The sequence below is a fragment of the Bombina bombina genome, chromosome 2, assembly GCF_027579735.1.
Source record: "Bombina bombina isolate aBomBom1 chromosome 2, aBomBom1.pri, whole genome shotgun sequence".
In the NCBI taxonomy this organism is placed as follows: Eukaryota; Metazoa; Chordata; class Amphibia; order Anura; family Bombinatoridae; genus Bombina; species Bombina bombina.
In genome coordinates this window covers 180,364,886-180,385,299 of record NC_069500.1, presented here as the reverse complement: position 1 = coordinate 180,385,299, position 20,414 = coordinate 180,364,886, and the positions used below count along the sequence as shown (strand labels likewise).

The window sequence follows — 20,414 nt, the reverse complement described above, 5'->3', positions numbered from 1 at the left end:
TATGCAGGGGTCAGCGATAGCGGGGGCGGCAGATTAGGGGTTAATAAGTGTAAGGTTAGGGGTGTTTAGACTCGGGGTACATGTTAGGGTGTTAGGTGCAGACGTAGGAAGTGTTTCCCCATAGGAAACAATGGGGCTGCGTTAGGAGCTGAACGCAGCTTTTTTGCAGGTGTTAGGTTTTTTTTCAGCTCAAACAGCCCCATTGTTTCCTATGGGAGAATCGTGCACGAGCACGTTTTTGAGGCCGGCCGCGTCCGTAAGCAACTCTGGTATCGAGAGTTGCATTTGCGGTAAAAATGCTCTACGCTCCTTTTTTGGAGCCTAACGCAGCATTTGATTAAACTCTCGATACCAGAGTTAAATTTATGGTGCGGCCAGAAAAAAGCCCGCGGAGCGTTAACAGCCCTTTTACCGCCGAACTCCAAATCTAGGCCATAGAGACCACAGCCCCCTTGTGAGGTTGTGACAGGCAGTAATGAACCCTTGAAAATAAAGCTAAAAAACCCCAAAGAAATAAAAGGTAAAATCTTTTTGAAATTATACGGAATACATCTTCCAATAATTTCTATTAAGTAAAACCCACCACATAGTGCTTTTTTATTACAACAATGAAACAGACTGTTTTATATCCTTTTAAGGCTTCAAATTTTGGTCTACTAAATTTGATTTAAGGCTATGTGATTAAAACTACTAAAATACACGAATACAACCATTGCAGCATCCAATTTAATTTTTAAATATTAACCATGAAATAAATATTATTCCCAAGGACCCCAAATTCCAGCATCTTTCGGATCACATCTCGGATCATCATCTGGAAAACGTACTGGTACAGAAGTGTTGTAATAGTACTCAAGTCGTTCAAGCAGCTTCTTCACCACAAAGGGATGCTTGCTTGATAAATCGCGTCTTTCTTCTGGATCATTTACAATATCAAACAGCCACAGTGTTTTGTATGCATAATCAGTTGATGGAACATCTGAGTAATCAGACGGGGGTGGAAACCAGCGGTCACAACCTGCAAATGTAGGGATGAGACCTAAATTAGCAATGTTTATATAAGCTATTAAACCCATGTTTTTATATCTGTTAGCTTAACTAATGCTTTTGTGGAAATCTGTACGACTGCAAAGTACACAAACCGTGTGAGAGAGGATTTTATCCAGATATTGCACAATACACAGTTCTGCCTACATACAGTATTTTTTAATTAAAAAATGCTTTTATCTTGACCTCATAGGTTTTGGTTATCTAATAAATACAAATGATGATGTATCTTTACATGTTTTTTTAAGGAGCATTATGGGTATTAAAATATATAATGACAGACTCAATCTACTGGCAGATAAAATCCCGCTGCCTTTATCATGTTCTCTTATAAACTATGTGCCTGAGAAAACACACAGCACATTACAGGCATGGTTAGTATATCTGGTTCTGTGTTTAGTTCAGTTTTTATGCAAACTGATACTTTTTTCTCACGTTTTAGAGAAAATTAGGTATTAATCAATTAAAAGAATAATATCCAAAAACAAGCACATATAATCGGATTCTTTCACAGGAGGAGCCTGTACAATGTTATTTTTGATTGCACACTGGAAATATTATTTACATAAAAGCTATAAAATTCAAGCCGACATGCATGACAGGCATTACAAGTTCTTATTATACTAAGAATTGATTTCCAAATAAAGGGCCAGATTACAAGTGGAGCACTATTTAGTGCTTTCACTAGAGCGCTAATTGTGCTAGAAGTAAACTTCGCGTCAGGTTGTGCTGGTATTACTAGTTGAAAGTAAAAAGTTATTGCGCTCATGCTAACTTGAAGCACCCAAAAAGCCAAACTTACAATATCGTGCACGCAATAACCTATTCCCCCATAGAAGTCAACGGAGCAAAACCCAACTCGCCCATCTTGCGCGCAAACCAGATCGCATATTCTCAGGTGCGCTAACCCGACATGAAAATATTTCACATTCCAATTTTCTGCACATAGGGGAAAATGTTCTATTTATTATTAAATACATATATCTGATGGTATTTTGGTACAATATATATCTATACCTACATTTATACATGATTATAAATAGGCCATGTTCCCTCTAATGAGCGCAGCAGCCCGGTCGTGCAGTGCTTTGGTATGCCCCACGCACATGTCACTAAAGCCTGCGCATCACAGACACACGCTTGTAATCTTGGAGCTCTTAGTGCGCCAAAAGCCTCTCAGCAGACCTCAACTGTGTAAGTAGTAGTGACGGTGGCAGATGCTGCCGATGAAAATGTGCATTTTTATGATTCAGGAGGTGTCAGGAGGAGCCTCTAAACTTGGGGACTAAAAAATTGCCATAGAGAACAGTGTAATGCCCCAAGGCAGAACATGCTGCCGTCTACGAGGTTATCGCAGAAAGTGCAGCATGCCTGCAGGATGGGAAGGACTCTTCAAACAGAACTGCACTGTGTTAAGATTTCGTTAGCACCGTGCAGCTAGAGAGGAGAAGGTAATTCAAGTCTTACACAGTTTTCCGGTCTGCCTGGAGACCCCTAAATGTGCCTGTGCTCTCATTTTTTTTATTGAACCTTGTGTCAGTGCTGTTTAATTGCGGTGTCTGCTTGTCAGAGTACGTTAAGACCTTAGAAAAGCTTCTCTTCACTAGCAGCGTGCACGGCAGAATAACAGGACGATTCCTCCCCCTCTTCTGTCTGCTGCTTATCGTCAGCCTCAGTCCACTGGAGCCACAAAAAAAACTAACTTCAGAGGTACTTTTAATGCTGGCTACCAGAGAGAACTGCAACAGCATTGCAGCCCTTTCTGGCAATCATAGGGTTAACTAGTCCCCAAATGTTAGCTATGAGGGCAGTAGGTTATGTGAGATGGGCTGTAGCTCTGTGTTTCACTTGTTAATGGCCCTTTAATCATTGAAGCTTATTTCTTGTATTCTTTAGTTTAAAAGATCATATCATTGTACATATTTTTTTTACATGTACATGATATTGCATTAAAATATAAAAATATATTTTTCATTTTAATTTACAATTTTCTATTGTGTATGTATGTGTATGTGATAGTGTGTGTGTATATGTATATATATTTATATATATATATATATATATATATATATGTATATATATGTATGTGTATATATATATATATATATATATATATATACACATACATACACACACACACAGAGAAGCACACTCACAGGAACGAACAACTGGCTCAATACAATTGTTAGCCTGTTCTATGGCGATTTACCACCTGGGTGCAGCCTCTTTTAGCCCAGCAATGCTTTTCACAGAGAAGAACTTTCCTGTAGTATATCAGTCTGATCCCGTCTATTAACGGTCAGTCCAGCACCTAAATACCAGGCAATTCCTCTCTGAACAAGGAACACAGCAACCCCAGACGATCGTTTCAGCCTTCATTGGGCCTCGTCAGTGAGGTGTAGCCATATTCCTCTAAGCCCACTGGGCAAGGAGTCCACGTTTGGTTTCCCCTTTTTCCCATAGGGAGACTAAATACACACAGAGAGAAGCACACTCACAGGAACGACCAACTGGCTCAATACTATTGTTAGCCTGTTCTATGGCGATTTAACACCTGGGTGCAGCTTCTTTTAGCCCAGTAATGCTTTTCGAGAGAACTTTCCTGTAGTATATCAGTCTGATCCCGCCTATTTTGGTCAGTCCAGCGCCGAAATACCAGGCAATTCCTCTCTGAACAAGGAACACATCAACCCCAGACAATCGTTTCGGCCTTCATTGGGCCTCGTCAGTGAGGTGTAACCATATTCCTCTAAGCACACTGAGCAAGGAGTCCACGTCTGGTTTCCCCTTTTTCCCATAGGGAGACTAAATACACACAGAGAGAAGCACACTCACAGGAACAAACAACTGGCTCAATACTATTGTTAGCCTGTTCTATGGTGATTTACCACAGTGTGGAATATGGCTACACCTCACTGACGAGGCCCAATGAAGGCCGAAACGATCGTCTAGGCTTGCTGTGTTCCTTGTTCAGAAAGGTATTGCCTGGTATTTCGGAGCTGGACTGACCGTAATAGGCGGGATCAGACTGCTATACTACAGGAAAGTTCTTCTCTGTGAAAAGCATTACTGGGCTAAAAGAAGCTGCACCCAGGTGGTAAATCGCCGTAGAACAGGCTAACAATAGTATTGAGCCAGTTGTTTGTTCCTGTGAGTGTGCTTCTCTCTCTCTCTCTCTCTCTCTCTCTCTCTCTCTCTCTCTATATATATATATATATATATATATATATATATAGATGATCCCAAACAAAAGCAGACCCTCACCGGATTTATCCAACAAATTATTTTACTCCAAAAAGTGACGTTACACCCCAGTATTTAGAATTATACAAAAGTGCATGCAACACAAACTTATATACCCTACTTACCACTGTGTGATCCCAATTATCTCTAATTACCTTGTGTGTGTCTCAGCTACAGATAACTTTGAATTGCAAATTAATATCCAAACTTTTTAAAGATCCCTTAGGCTTAAAGAATACTTTGGGGACACCACAACACACAATGGGCTTTAAAAGGAAGGGTACATTTGACCCTAAAAGTTCTAACCCCACGATTCACACTTTCTGCAAAAAATTGGAAAAAGACATGAATACTTCAAACTACTGAGCAAAGAGAATATGTCAGGTTTAACCTGACGAAAAAAGCGAGGGAAGCTATGAAAAGTTTGGCAGAAGATAACACCACAGTGGTGAGAAAAGCTGATAAAGGTGGTGCGATAGTACTTCTAGACTACACATAATATCAGGAGGAAATTCTTACACAGCTGAATGATGATGTAATCTACTCTAAACTACCCAGAAATCCTACCACAAAATTTAAGAAGGACATAGATGAATATTTGAAAGTGGATTACCCAAAGACCCCAATCTTTTATACATTGCCTAAGATCCACAAAGCTCTACAGAGACCACCGGGTCGGCCCATAGTCTCAGCGGTTGGTTCAGTACTCCAACCACTGGCTACTTATATAGATAGCCTACTGCAACCGCTGGTTCATAATATGGACACTAATGTAAAAGATTCTAATGATGTAATCATGTTGTTGAAGAAGATCAACAAAGAAAAGGATGATTTGCTAGTGACACTGGATGTCACTAGCTTATATACAGTTATCCCACACCAAGAAGGGCTGGCAGCAATAAGAAGACAGCTTTTAAAATACCCATATGTGGGACCGCCTTTTCAATTTATCCTGGATCTGCTAGAAGCATGCTTAAGTAAGAACTACTTTAGTTTTGAACGTCAATGCTGCCTTCAACTGATGGGGACAGTGATGGGGTCCACCTTGTTCATGTCAGAATTTTAAAATCATGGAACAAGTAGTTTCCATAGGACAGAGATAAAATATTTTAAAAGATATATTGATGTGATGCTGATAATCTGGTCAGGCAATGAACAAGACCTACAAATATGGTTCCACGAGCTGAATACGGAGCATGATACGTTGAAATTCAAATCTAATTATAGTCCAAAAGAAATTGAATTTCTAGACTTGAAGATCTACAAAGATGATGATAAATTGAATACAACACTATACAGGAAACCTACCAACAGAAACTCTTTGCTTGATACATCAAGTTGTCATCCACCTGCCTTAAAAAGAGCTCTTAGTAAAAAAAAAGGAAAAAAGAGGGGGGCGCTAAAAAGCTGGAAGTAACAAACACATTTATTCTGTGGACATCTAGTCAAATCTCAATAAAAATAAAGGATAATAATATCCTCATATATATATATGAACGAGGGACGTCTCCCTAAACACTCATACAATTAAAGTACAATATTACAATGTATAAATTGTTCAAATAAGCAATGCTAGCAAAATAAAATAATACAATAAAAGTAGCAAAAAAGGTAAAAGTTATTCGTACCACCTTATATAAAAAAGATTCTTTGGAAATAACGTATATTGCACTGGTATCGAAAATATTAGAACAAAGTTCTTAACTTCAGAGTGAAAGTCTGTGTCTTCAGACACACTGTTGATAATATAGTAGTCAACAAGATGTTACTGTGGCCACATAGTAACAAATGATAAACTGTATGTGATAATGCTGAATCCTCCTAGTAGTAAAAAGATTACTCAGGCAAAATGATCATGTCCTTAAGGACAAAGTATAAACACCCCACCAGATCGGGGTTCTCTTAAAGTCCGCAGATGCTGTTATTAGAAAACAATGCTTGCCTTCAAGTGATAGTAGGAGCAGTCTCACTCACCCCTCTTCTTCCAGAGTAAAGGCTTCTGTTTCCAAATTGAGACTCACAGTTCCAGTGTGTGGAGTCTGTCAAAAGGACCCAGTAATTGCAATGTTTGTAATCCAAAGTTTGTAACACCCCGCACGTAACGTGTATTACGCACAGGTTACTAGGTACCTAGTGGAGAAGAATTAGTATATTTGCAGGACAAACAGCTTAGCTTCAACGCGTTTCATCCGTATTACCAGGCTTTTTCAAGAACTTGGACCAACCAGTGGCTTTCCACTTTATGCAGAGAGGTCTTAATGTGGCTGACTTGAGATACACTATAATTGATTACGTACCTCCACTGCCAGAGGGGGTGACCGTAACAAAGTACTTTTGCAGAGAGAAGCAAGATGGACTTATGAGCTTGAAATGCTGATTCCAAAGGATTTAAATACTAAAATAGAATGGCATAGCTTTCTCTAATGTGATATATTGGGTTCTCTAGTGCCCCTAACCTAATTTAATACCCAGCTTCACTAATGTATAGATTTGTTTTAGCTTTGCCGGATCTAATAACCCTGATAGATTCCGATATAATAAAGTCCAAGTCCATAGCATAATTCTCTCCATAGGATATGCTATTTGACAAATATCTATAATATTGTCTTACCTAGCTTCCATTCCATATCAGGTTTAGAGATGAGAAATATAGAGTTTACTTATACCTATACCGATCGTATATGCTGTTAATCAAGGCGCACTATTATAGTTAAGTATTAGATATTGCAATGTTGGATGTTGTGACATTTTTGTACTTTGTTTAATTTAATGGTTTATTCGTTTAGATATAGTTGCATGGTACTTACATAAGTAACACAAGGACACTGTTTGTATATAGCGGTGAATTATTTGGCAACGATCGGCACCCATTTGTGACGCGCGCATTGTGCTGGGTGATTACTGCTTGTATGCAGATACTCACGAGATATATCCAAATAAGATAGACACATAATAGCTGTACTGATATCTTAACAAGTTGTTTTTTAATGTTTATTACAGCCTGCTTTTGTTTGGGATAGTTAGCATACTGCTGAGCACCCCGGTCAGAGGTGGATTATCAGGAGTATTAAACCTTTATGTACTATATATATATATATATATATATATATATATATATATATATATATATATATATATTGTGTGTGTATATATAAATATATAAAGAGTAATGGAGAAGGAGGGCACTCAAATGATTTGAAATTTGAACAATAAATCATGTTTATTTTGAAAACTTCCAATGTTATACACGAAAAGTCATAGCTGACATTTCGGCTCTTTCAGTGAGCCTTCATCAAGACAAGTTTACATCTATACAAAAAAACTGAAAAACCTAAATTTATACAGTGCAAGATAAGTGAAAACATACAACAAGCACACCCATCACCACATATATTTTCATTAAAATCAATCAGATAAACCAGTACTTATGCCCGAGCAAGAGAATCTGAGAATTACAAAAACACCAACACAGGCATACACTGAGGCACCTTGCTACAATCCGGGAGACCACATCACATAAGCGTGAACCGGGAATAATGGGAAATTTCCCATGTTCAAGCCACTTAATGTTCACAATATATGTAAACTTGTAATGGATGTATTACTGAATCAATACATATCTCTATGGGTATGTGGACACAGGTAAATCAATGTAACCAAATGTGCATTATAGTCCACGTTGCTAGCGCACTCAGCCGGTTCAAATTAGCATGCACGTTAGATCCCCTTTATCAGGGCGTGCTGGATGCTCATGTGGTACTAGCTCTCCATTTCCGTCAGGTGTACGGCTTATTAGCCAGATTGAGGTATGATTTACTTGACACGCTTGAGCCTTAAGCTAGGAATATGGCGTTACTTTTGTATTCTTAACTGTTGCTATAATGTGTTATTGGTACATTGCCTTGTATGCGCTCTCCGTATTTAATGTAGGAATTGTTGTATAAGGTTAAGCGTGGCGCTCATGTGGGTTTTGACCTTTTTTCCTTGTTATGAATGGTTACCTAGCTGGGTTTGAGTTCCTGTATCTGGGTTTTGTTTTCGGTGTTGTCTATGCATTTATGACTAGGTGCAATAATGGACCCAATGCAGTGGTTGTGGTGGTCACAGCTGATTCTGATCAGAAATTAGCAATAGATATGGTAAGTGTAGGTGTGACATGGAGCACATGCGGTTCTAGGTAATCTACCTTTATATGAGAGCGGCACAAGCTTCTTGCTGTATCAGCTGATGCTGAGTCTGACACACACGTGTCTGGTTAGGTTTACGGCGATGTTCGCTATATATATATATATACAGGGAGTGCAGAATTATTAGGCAAGTTGTATTTTTGAGGATTAATTTTATTATTGAACAACAACCATGTTCTCAATTAACCCAAAAAACTCATTAATATCAAAGCTGAATAGTTTTGGAAGTAGTTTTTAGTTTGTTTTTAGTTATAGCTATTTTAGGGGGATATCTGTGTGTGCAGGTGACTATTACTGTGCATAATTATTAGGCAACTTAACAAAAAACAAATATATCCCATTTCAATTATTTATTTTTACTAGTGAAACCAATATAACATCTCAACATTCACAAATATACATTTCTGAGATTCAAAAACAAAGCAAAAACAAATCAGTGACCAATATAGCCACCTTTCTTTGCAAGGACACTCAAAAGCCTGCCATCCATGGATTCTGTCAGTGTTTTGATCTATTCACCATCAACATTGCGTGCAGCAGCAACCACAGCCTCCCAGACACTGTTCAGAGAGGTGTACTGTTTTCCCTCCTTGTAAATCTCACATTTGATGATGGACCACAGGTTCTCAATGGGGTTCAGATCAGGTGAACAAGGAGGCCATGTCATTAGATTTTCTTCTTTTATACCCTTTCTTGCCAGCCACGCTGTGGAGTACTTGGACGCGTGTGATGGAGCATTGTCCTGCATGAAAATCATGTTTTTCTTGAAGGATGCAGACTTCTTCCTGTACCACTGCTTGAAGAAGGTGTCTTCCAGAAACTGGCAGTAGGACTGGGAGTTGAGCTTGACTCCATCCTCAACCCGAAAAGGCCCCACAAGCTCATCTTTGATGATACCAGCCCAAACCAGTACTCCACCTCCACCTTGCTGGCGTCTGAGTCGGACTGGAGCTCTCTGCCCTTTACCAATCCAGCCACGGGCCCATCCATCTGGCCCATCAAGACTCACTCTCATTTCATCAGTCCATAAAACCTTAGAAAAATCAGTCTTGAGATATTTCTTGGCCCAGTCTTGACGTTTCAGCTTGTGTGTCTTGTTCAGTGGTGGTCGTCTTTCAGCCTTTCTTACCTTGGCCATGTCTCTGAGTATTGCACACCTTGTGCTTTTGGGCACTCCAGTGATGTTGCAGCTCTGAAATATGGCCAAACTGGTGGCAAGTGGCATCTTGGCAGCTGCACGCTTGACTTTTCTCAGTTCATGGGCAGTTATTTTGCGCCTTGGTTTTTCCACACGCTTCTTGCGACCCTGTTGACTATTTTGAATGAAATGCTTGATTGTTCGATGATCACGCTTCAGAAGCTTTGCAATTTTAAGAGTGCTGCATCCCTCTGCAAGATATCTCACTATTTTTGACTTTTCTGAGCCTGTCAAGTCCTTCTTTTGACCCATTTTGCCAAAGAAAAGGAAGTTGCCTAATAATTATGCACACCTGATATAGGGTGTTGATGTCATTAGACCACACCCCTTCTCATTACAGAGATGCACATCACCTAATATGCTTAATTGGTAGTAGGCTTTAGAGCCTATACAGCTTGGAGTAAGACAACATGCATAAAGAGGATGATGTGGTCAAAATACTAATTTGCCTAATAATTCTGCACACAGTGTATATATATATATATATATATATATATATATATAAATATATATATATATATATATGATCTCCTCTTTGTGTGGCAAGGCCCAGAATTTCACTTGACGGACTTCATTAATAGATGATTAATTAGAATACGGTGGGTTTAAGCTTCACGTTCGAGCAACATCCGACAATCATAAACTACTTAGATCTCTCTTTGACAGCTGATGAGGGAGGACGAGTCCTTCGTAGTATTTACAGAAAGCTCATTACAAAGAACACTTTGCTGCATGCTAAAAGCTGCCACCCTAAACATGTACCATTGGCGGTAGCCAAAGGTGAACTGATAAGGATAAAGAGAAATTGTACAGAAAAATCCGCTTATCGCACACAAAGTCAAGATCTAAGAATAAGGTTACAACAGAGGGGTTATCTTAAATATGTTATAGACTAAGCACAATCACAGGTAGACAGAATAGACAGAAAAACGCTACTCAGAGGCCCCAAATCTATTATTAAACAACAGGATACTATGTCCCATGATAGGTTAACCTTTTTCACAGACTACAGTATGGAGTATAAAGACATCTGTAACATTGTGAGTAAACACTTTAGACTTTTGTCAGCAGATGATAGACTTGTAAGCTGTGTAGACAAAGGCTTGCATTGCTCCTATAGAAGCAGTAGAACCATAGGTAATATACTGTCTCCATTCGAACTACCTCGCAGTCCAGAGAGTGAACAGGGGCCCTGGCTCAGACATAGGGGGATGTACAGGTGTGGCAAATCGAGATGCAAACCATGTGATTTGAGTATTATCTCGGAGGAATTTCACTCCGAAATCACAGGTGAAGTGTTTAAGATCTCTGCCTGCCTCAACTGTACATCCTCCTATGTCATTTATTTACTCACGTGCATTGAATGTCACCTACAGTATGCGGTCCTCACCAGTACTGAAGTGAATGCCAGGATACGTAACCATCTATCTAGAATCAAAATTATGGAAGCCACAACTCCCCTTGTAAAAAATTTCAAATTTGTTAATAGCAAAAGCAGCACCACCTTGAGGTGGCAAGCTATTGAATGGGTCAAAACTCCCTTACGTGGAGGCGACAGAGGTCAGATTTTAGGCAAACGTGAGATGTTTTGAGGCTACAGACTCAAGTTCCCAAAGGTCTTAATTCTAAATACAACCTTATTAATTATTGGAAATAAGAGGTCCCCCCTTTCCCTGCCTTTTGCCCCTTGGTATTCACCCAGATCAGGATACTTTTTTAATGCATCATTTAGTTAGGTAGACGATGATAAGGGTTAATGGTTATGTGTGAGCACCTTTAGATTAAGTTTAGATTATATGCATAAGGGGTACAATATAAGGTTATGGGCATAGACATGAACACTGATGGTCTTTTATCATTCCAAATATTTCCTGATATTTTTATTTTTAGCATTATTTTCCATCATTTTTCAAATTGTATCCTTTTGCCCCTTGGTTTTCACTTGCACCTGGAAAGGCACTTACGCACTAATTTTTATAGAGACCATGATGCTGGTCAGTAATTATATGTGTGTGCTTCCAGTTTTAAGCATCAAGGTGAATACGAAAGGGGCAATTTTTCTCCTAGCCAATGTGTGCAGAGACACACATAAATGGTCACTGGCACACACTTCTATATTGAGTTTGTATACCCTTGTCCTCTATAGTCTCCTCACACTATTAACAAGGTGTAGGATATGCAAAGGAAATGATTCCCTTATGCAATCTATAATGTTTAGGCTATTATAGTATAACATTGTTAAGAAATTGTTTGCCTACATTAAGTTTAGAGGTTATCTTATTTATACACTCATTTAAACTTTTGTAATTGTGCATGTATGTTTTCTGCCCAGTATGATAATAGTTAAAGTTTTATGTTCATTATCTCTCACACTTGTAAGCATTCTAATTAACCAATGGAAATGTTATTTGGCTTTTAAATAGAACAGCACTGATGTACTCTATCAGCTATGATTACGGTATTACACTGAAACATGTTAGCCTGAGTACTATGTGCTGAGTGTTTGTATCGACCCCCCATGAGTTTTTTTTATCCTAATTGGAATTCAATAAATTTGACATTTTATACTGACCACCGGATCAACCTTTTGCTAATATATATATATATATATATATATATATATATATATATATATATATATATATAAAAATGTGTGTATGGAGCATTAAAACCTTACCATCTTCAAGTACCTGACCTATGTTTTCAGGTGCACACACATTTCGGTCACTTGCCCAAAATTTGCGCAGGTAAAAAGTTTTTTGCGCCCATTGCTCAAAAAAATTAGAGGGAACATTGAATATAGGTATAGATATATACAGATATACTGTATATAGGAATATCGAATTGCCAAGAAAGGCCACTCCATCTCCTCCATCCGATATATTCTAATTGATCACATTCCAGTTTTGGAGAGAGGCGGTGACCATAAAAAGTTACTACTAAAGTATGAGGAACAATGGATTTATCGGTTGGGAACCATTTACCCTGGTGGTTTGAATACAACTCTGGACTTTAAGGGTCTTTTATAATTCTGATTAATGTGATACATACTGGGAGTGCGTCCCTGGGGAGCTGTGACTCTGTGTTTGCATTGGGAATAGATATCCCCCTTACGTGGGTGTCCGTTCACATTATGCTCACAACACACGGGATTGGAAACATCTTGTATCCCTCTTCCTGTGTGGAAGTCCGGCCTCTTGGTAGTTGTCACTCGTCTTTCACACTACCAGAAGGTATATTTGTATTCTATGCCACCAGAAGGCGAACCCCAGGACACTTATGATTTGGGACACTGGTATTATGTTCTTACACTTATATCTATGACCCGTTGTGTCCTGTTGGTGTGATCGCTAATATGTGAACGTATTGAGGGCAGCAAAATTTAACATTTAAGAATGTATATATAAAATAATCTCTATCTGAATATGGGTGTACAAGAGTTGCGCTTAATCTATGTATAAGGAGTTACACCTAGGAGTGAAACATTGATTCCTGACAGCGGATCTAATTACAAATCCAGTTCTGAAAATGTTGTTATCCCATTTCATTTAACCAGTTGAGGTTTTTGAATAGATGGGTCACTGGTAATTTGATAGATCTCCTGTCATTACACAGATAACTTACAGTATAACACTGTTACGATATAGCCGTTCCGTTTTTTTTTTTAATTTTTCTGTTTGTCATGCTAACATTTATTATTTTTATGTTACATGTTTAGGTTTAACAGGTCCATTATAGGACATATATAAGGGATCTGACACTCCAAGATCTGTTTCACTAGCCCACATATGCATAATAAGAACTGGTCTCAGGGTTACAACCCTCATCTATTGTATATAGAGTAAAAAAAATTTTTTTCAATGTCAGTCTTTTTTTAAAGTCACTTTTTGTTGCATACTGATATATTACCCCTTTGTGGATTTGGTATTTGAATATATGTGCAGTTGTTCTCACTTTAATTTTTGGCTGTGGCCCCTACGCTTTCAAAGTGTTACTTGTTTCCATGGTAACTGGTTGTCATTGGTGGCGTGGGGTTCAATCAGCGAATTCAGTTACATAGTAAAACACATTGATATGATTATTATTATCGGTTATTTGTAGAGCGCCAACAGATTCCGCAGCGCTATAAGGTGTGATATATTTGTAATATGTATATTTGGCACCTCAGTTAAGATTGCTCACTGTATGTATCTATTATGAAGTTTTTCACATATCGGCTTAGACCGGAAGTGACGCAATTGAACTTCCGGTTTTGGCTCTAACAGTAGAACGCAGTATGCGTTCCACACACGGAAAATTTGGCACTGTTAGGGATAATCAGGTTGGTTTGTTTTAACACTTGCACTATAAAAGATGTATGGTTTGTCACTATTGTATGCTGACGAAGGGGACCAGATCCCCGAAAACGTTACACAAAGTATTGTATACTTGGATTTAAAAAGACCTGAGAGTGCAGCCTTTGTTTCTGTATGTTCTTACATCCTTGCACCCAGGCTGTTGACGGAAGGAGGGTTGAGCTGAAGTTTGTTTCCTCCTTTATATATATAAATATATATATATATATATATAAATAAATAAAATGTGTGTATGGAGCATTAAAACCTTACCATCGTCAAGTCCTTTAATTTAACCTGACCTATGTTTTCAGGTGCACACGCATTTCGGTCACTTGCCCAAAATTTGCGCAGGTAAACAGTTTTTTTGTGCCCATTGCTCAAAAAAATTAGAGGGAACATTGAATATAGGTATAGATATATACAGATATACTGTATATAGGAATATCGAATTATAAATATATATATAACATATTCTGCTATGTGTAGAACATTGGAATGTGAAATATTTAAAGTAAATACACAGTATAACACTTTATTAAATATGAATTTTGCAAAAATATGTTCTTACCTACTTAACTGCAAAGGGCTCCAATGCACTTATATACTGTATATATTTATATATGTATTTATGTTTTTATATGTGTATATACACACACACACATATATATATGTAAACATATATAGACATTTATATATAGATACAATCTCAATGTTAAAGCGCTTTAACTGCCTTTTTTTTATACCTCATAACTTTGAGCCCTTAGAAAAATGTTTGCAATATTTTTTATTAGATAGTATTATTATGAATGTGACTGTTCTCTGTAATGTATTTTTGATGTGTTTTTGAGACTTATTTGTTTTGCGAAACAGTTAACCAGAGCTCTGAGGATGCGTAACCTGACGAGCGTTAACTTGAATTGCGTTCAAGCGATCGCATTTACGCTCAACTTGTAATACCAGTGCAATTTTACCTTAGAGAAATTAACTAGGTACTTTTAGTTGAGCTGGAGGGCAGATATTAGCCAATTTTCAAAGCAAACACTTGGTTGGAAGCATAAAATCTGTAGATCTACCCTCTAGAGGGTCTGATCCAGAAGGGACAGTTCCAGTCTGCTCCATCAAATTAAATCTAGAGACACAGCACAGATAATACAGAGTAACACACAAGTGTAAAAGTAAAGTACAATTGCCAGCTGTACACTAGATAGGACACTAAATAGCACTGCAGTCACTGACTAAAGTTCAAATGGTCCCAAACCACTGACTATAGACAGGAAATGACAGGCTGCTAAATGATTCCAAAAATTATTATAACATTTGAACAGATTCTAGGATAGTTTGTACCTCCTTTAAACAAACACTTCACTCCTGGTATTGGGTATCTTAGCCCCTTTTCTGCAGAGAGCACTGCAGCATGTCCTGAACAGAGACGACCGTCAGCAAAGATTGTGAGGTGCAGCAAAGCCAACAAAAATGATGAGCGTAGTTGGAAACTGAGTTAACTCCTCTATCCATGAGATCCATAACTCCCCCCAGCACTCTCATAGTGCTCCTGATACCTAACAGCCCTGAGGCACAGAGATGCAGCTTCAATTCCAATGCTGGTGCAAAAATTTAAAGGGGCCACACCAGAAAAAGTGATAAACACATTTAGCAACCCAACACTGCCTAAATAAAAGTCCTACTGCACACAGCCATATGTATATCCCAGCTATAAGGCTCATGCTATATTAATAAATATGTGCAAAAGTATTACCCTGAAGCTTGCATGCTGTCCTCTGGATATGATGTACCATCCTGTGGGCTGTGTACTTACCCTGCAGACACCCACTCCACTGTGCTTACCCAGATAGTATATGAGGAAAAAGTAGTGAGCCCATCCTGTACTGTACTAGACAGCAGAGGATATACTGAAGGAGAACATCTACATGGCCAGACAGGAGGAGGCTAAAGGAACAGTGCCAGCGGCAGCTATGGCAGGCTTGTGACTACGACTCCCGCATAATAATTACACAGCCTCTCCTATGCCCCTCTCTTCAAGGATTCACCTTATATGGGGTACACAGGATCAAAGATCCCCTTTCTTCTCAAATAATATCCTGAGCACCTCACTCTTCACCTGCTGCTGGAGAGGAAAGAAATGCTGGGAGGGTGAGGGAAGTGGGAGGGATATTAAAGCTCTTGGTGTCTCTGCCTCCTTCTGGTGGCAGGTGATGAATTCCCAACAGTTAGAAATCATGGACTCTGACCACATTAAGAAAAAATCCCATAATCAATTAGCTTTTCATGGGCTATCTCCCTAGACGTCTAAACAATTCAAAGTTTGTTAACAAAATTAGTTTCTCACCTACAAGGTCAACAATGTTTAAAAAAACATTGTTGACCTTGTAGGTGAGAAATTCATATATGTAACCCAAGTTTTTAAAACAATGCAGATTAAAATGTACTAATGATAATTAGATTTTTATATAACAGCGTCACAAACTGTTTTGCATAGCAGAATTAAGGGAGACTAAAGGCATAATATTAAAGGGACGTGAAACCCCAATTTTTTCTTTCATGATTCAGACAGAGCATACAATTTTAAACAACTTTCCAATTTACTTCTATTATTTAATTTGCTTCCTACTCTTGTTATTCTTTGCTAAAAGGTTTATCTATGAAAGCTCGGGAGCAGCAGAGAACCGAGGTTCTAGCTGCCGATTGGTCGCTTCATATATTTGCCGATTGTGATTGGCTGACCCATGTGTTCATTTAGAAACCAGTAGTGCATTGCTGCTCCTTCAACACATGATACAAAGATAATAAAACAAATTATATAATAGAAGTAAATTAGAAAGTTGTTTAAAATTGTATTCTCTATCGGAACCATTAAAGAAAATTTTTGGGTTTCATGTCCCTTAAAACAACTTGCTGGCATGGAAAGAAATCTTACAAAGTCTTTGAGGGCTTATACTGAGCATTATATTGCAATGTATGTATCTCTCCTTCACATGCAAAAGCTGCATAGCAAGATAAAGAGCTCTAAAGCTGACATTTTTCTTTCTAAAATTGTTTGAGGAACCTTCCAGTACTGACAACACTTCTTAATCTCTCCAGAGAAGAGAAGGCTTTAGATCATTGTGCCTTAAGTGATACCAAAAGGTAATAAAGAGTAAAAATAAAGCTCTTGATCTTGTCTTTGCACTAATTTCTTATTTAAAGGGAAAGTAAACACCTTTTAATTATTTGGTTGCCTTCCTATAGAGTAGCATATCAACCAAATCTAAATATTTTAAAAACAAATTAACTTTTGCAATTGTTTTTCAGTAGCCAAACTCCAGCCACCACTTTCCTTATGTGATGGCCTCTATCCGGTCCACAGACAACAAGGTGAGCCATGGTCATATTGTATGCGACAAGTGCCTAGCCACAAAATGGTAGACCACACAACCTGTTTCAAGTCGCCTATCATCTGTTGCATCACTCACTGCAGAGTTCCAAACTGCCTCTGGAAACAACATCAGAACAAGAATTGTGTATAGGGAGCATCATGAAATGGGCTTCCATCACCGTGCAGCTGTACACAAACCTCATATCAACATGGCAAATACCAAGCGTTGATTGGAGTGGAGTAAATCACACCGCCAATGGACTCTGGACAAGTCGAAATGTATTTTCTTTTGTGATTTCCCTATCTGGCAGTCTAATGGAAGAATCTCTGTGTCGGATGCCAGGAGAATGCTACTTATTCGAATGCATAGTGTTAACTGTAAAACTTGGTAGAGGAGACATAATGATCTGGGGTTGTTTTTCAGGGTTTCTTAGTTCCAGTGAATGGTCATCTAAATGCTACGGGATACAAACACATTTTAGAGAATGAAGTGCTACTAACTTTGCGGCAGCATGACTGTGCCCCTGTGCACAAGCGAGGTTTATGAAGACATGGTTTGACGTGTTTGCTGTGGAGAAACTCAAGTGGCCTGCACAGAGTCCTGACCTCAACTCCATTGAACACCTTTTAGATGAACTGTCAGTGCCTGACATCACAAATGCTCTTTTGGCTGAATGGGCACACATTCCCATATACGCACTACAAAATCTTTTGGAATTCCCAGAATAGTTGCACTGTTTTGCAAACCGAGAGCAGTTCAGGGATACATCCCCGGTTACATTGAGGTCCCCTAGTCTCCATTTGCTGTGACAGATGTAAGTAAGCTTGTGCTCTTAGCTAACCAATCACTCTGCAGAATATTGCAAGCTGAGGTAAATTTCACCATACTTAAAGGGACATGAAACAGTTTGAGATTGTACTATAAAAGGTTTAATTATGCAAAGTCAAAAAAAGAAAGTGTGGGCTATACCTGCATTAGCTATGTTACTTTTACTGTAATTTAACCCTAAAACTGTGGGTTTTACACTTCTGAGAATTAGAAAAGCACAATGCAGACCACCAACAGGCCCATTTATCAAGCTCCGTATGGAACTTGAAGGGCCGTGTTTCTGGCGAGTCTTCAGACTCGCCAGAAACACAAGTTATGAAGCAGCGGTCTAAAGACCGCTGCTTCATAACCCTGTCCGCCTGCTCTGAGCAGGCGGACAGGAACCGCCGGAAATCAACCCGATCGAATACGATCGGGTTGATTGACAGCTCCCTGCTGGCGGCCGATTGGCCGCGAGTCAGCAGGGGGCGGCGTTGCACCAGCAGCTCTTGTGAGCTGCTGGTGCAATGTTAAATGTGGAGAGCGTATTGCTCTCCGCATTTAGCGAGGTCTTGCGGACCTGATCCGCAGTGTCGGATCAGGTCCGCAAGCCCTTTGATAAATGGGCCCCCAAGCCTAGTCCTGCCACATATATGTACCTAATTTGTCTCAGAGGTGATAAAATAACATACTAAAAACAATGTCAGTTTTTCTAACATCATTACATTGAGTAGTGTTGTATATTCTAGTAACAAGTCTGTATGCCTTAGGCTTCATCTCCCTTTATATGTCTCTTGCTTTTTAACACAGATAAATAGTACCTGGATCTCCAGTCAACAGTTTCCATTTCCCGTGTCGTATTGCAGCATGAACTGACACATTAAACAAAGAATCTTCCCATTTCGAAGAAGAGCCGCTGGTTATAGATTTTGTAGTTTCATTACTTGTGGAGCCTGTAAAATAAATGTGCTTGTTACACAACAGTATTCTATTACACTGTGTAATATGAGCTGTTCAGCATCTATACAATTTTCCATACTTCATCGTAACTGGACTTCAAGACTATATCACAATATAAATATTTAGAGTAAGTTTCCCATTTTGTCTTCTTTCTGTTTTATATTTGTAAAGATTTTTAGCAGATGTTACTTCTGATATGTTTCAGTACATGCACAAATAAAGGGCCAGATTACAAGTGGCGCACGCAAAAACCATCAGAAGCAAACATTTCACATTACAAGTTGAAAGTAAAACGCACGCTAACTTCAGGACTTTATATATCGCGACCATGCTAACTTCTTAAAAAATGAACACTTATCGATAGTGAGCAAACCCTACAGGAGTTATAACCTACAGCGCTTACCCAAAGAAAGTTATGAATATTATACATTTCAGTGTTCTTCACATAGGATAACATGTTCTTTTTATTTTTATATATATATAGCAATATCTATTTAGAAATACATAGAACATATTTCCCTACATGAAGAACATTGAAATGTAAAATATTTACAGTACAAACACATTAAAGATTAAATATTAAACTTTTATTAAAATGATTTTTCATGTTTCCAGCTATTTGAATGTAAAGGGCTCCAATATATACAGTATCTCACAAAAGTGAGTACACCCCTCACATTTTTGTAATTATTTTATTCTATCTTTTCATGTGACAACACTGAAGAAATGACACTTTGCTACAATGTAAAGTAGTGAGTGTACATCCTGTATAACAGTATCAATTTGCTGTCCCCTCAAAATAACTCAACACACAGCCATTAATGTCTAAACCGTTGGCATCATTTGGACATTTTCACTTACTCACTTTTGTTGCCAACGGTTTAGACATTAATGGCTGTGTGTTGAGTTATTTTGAGGGGACAGCAAATTTACACTGTTATACAGGCTGTACACTCACTACTTTACATTATAGCAAAGTGTCATTTCTTCAGTGTTGTCACATTTAAAGATATAATAAAATATTTACAAAAATGTGACGGGGTGTACTCACTTTTGTGAGATACTGTATATGTATATATACATACACACACACACATTTGTATATATGCCCCTATTTATCATGGTCTGGCGGACCTGATCCGACAGTGCGGATCAGGTCCGCCAGACCTAGCTGAATACGGCGAGCAATACGCTCGCCGTATTCAGCATTGCACCAGCAGCTCACAAGAGTGCTGGTGCAACGCCACCCCCTGCAGACTCG

At 38.6% G+C, this 20,414-nt stretch overlaps 1 protein-coding gene across 1 annotated transcript in view; it reads right to left on the bottom strand.

The window, feature by feature from the left end:
* Positions 1-562: 562 nt before the first annotated feature.
* ARSB (arylsulfatase B) overlaps positions 563-20,414 on the bottom strand; it is a 359,168-nt gene continuing 339,316 nt past the window's right edge. Inside the window, exons 7-8 of the mRNA XM_053701372.1 lie at positions 19,015-19,146; positions 563-1,018 (exon numbers count right to left, since the gene is read on the bottom strand). Of these exons, the coding sequence (XP_053557347.1) occupies positions 759-1,018; positions 19,015-19,146 (392 nt within the window). The 3' untranslated portion in view covers positions 563-758. The remainder of the gene's footprint in view (positions 1,019-19,014; positions 19,147-20,414) is intronic.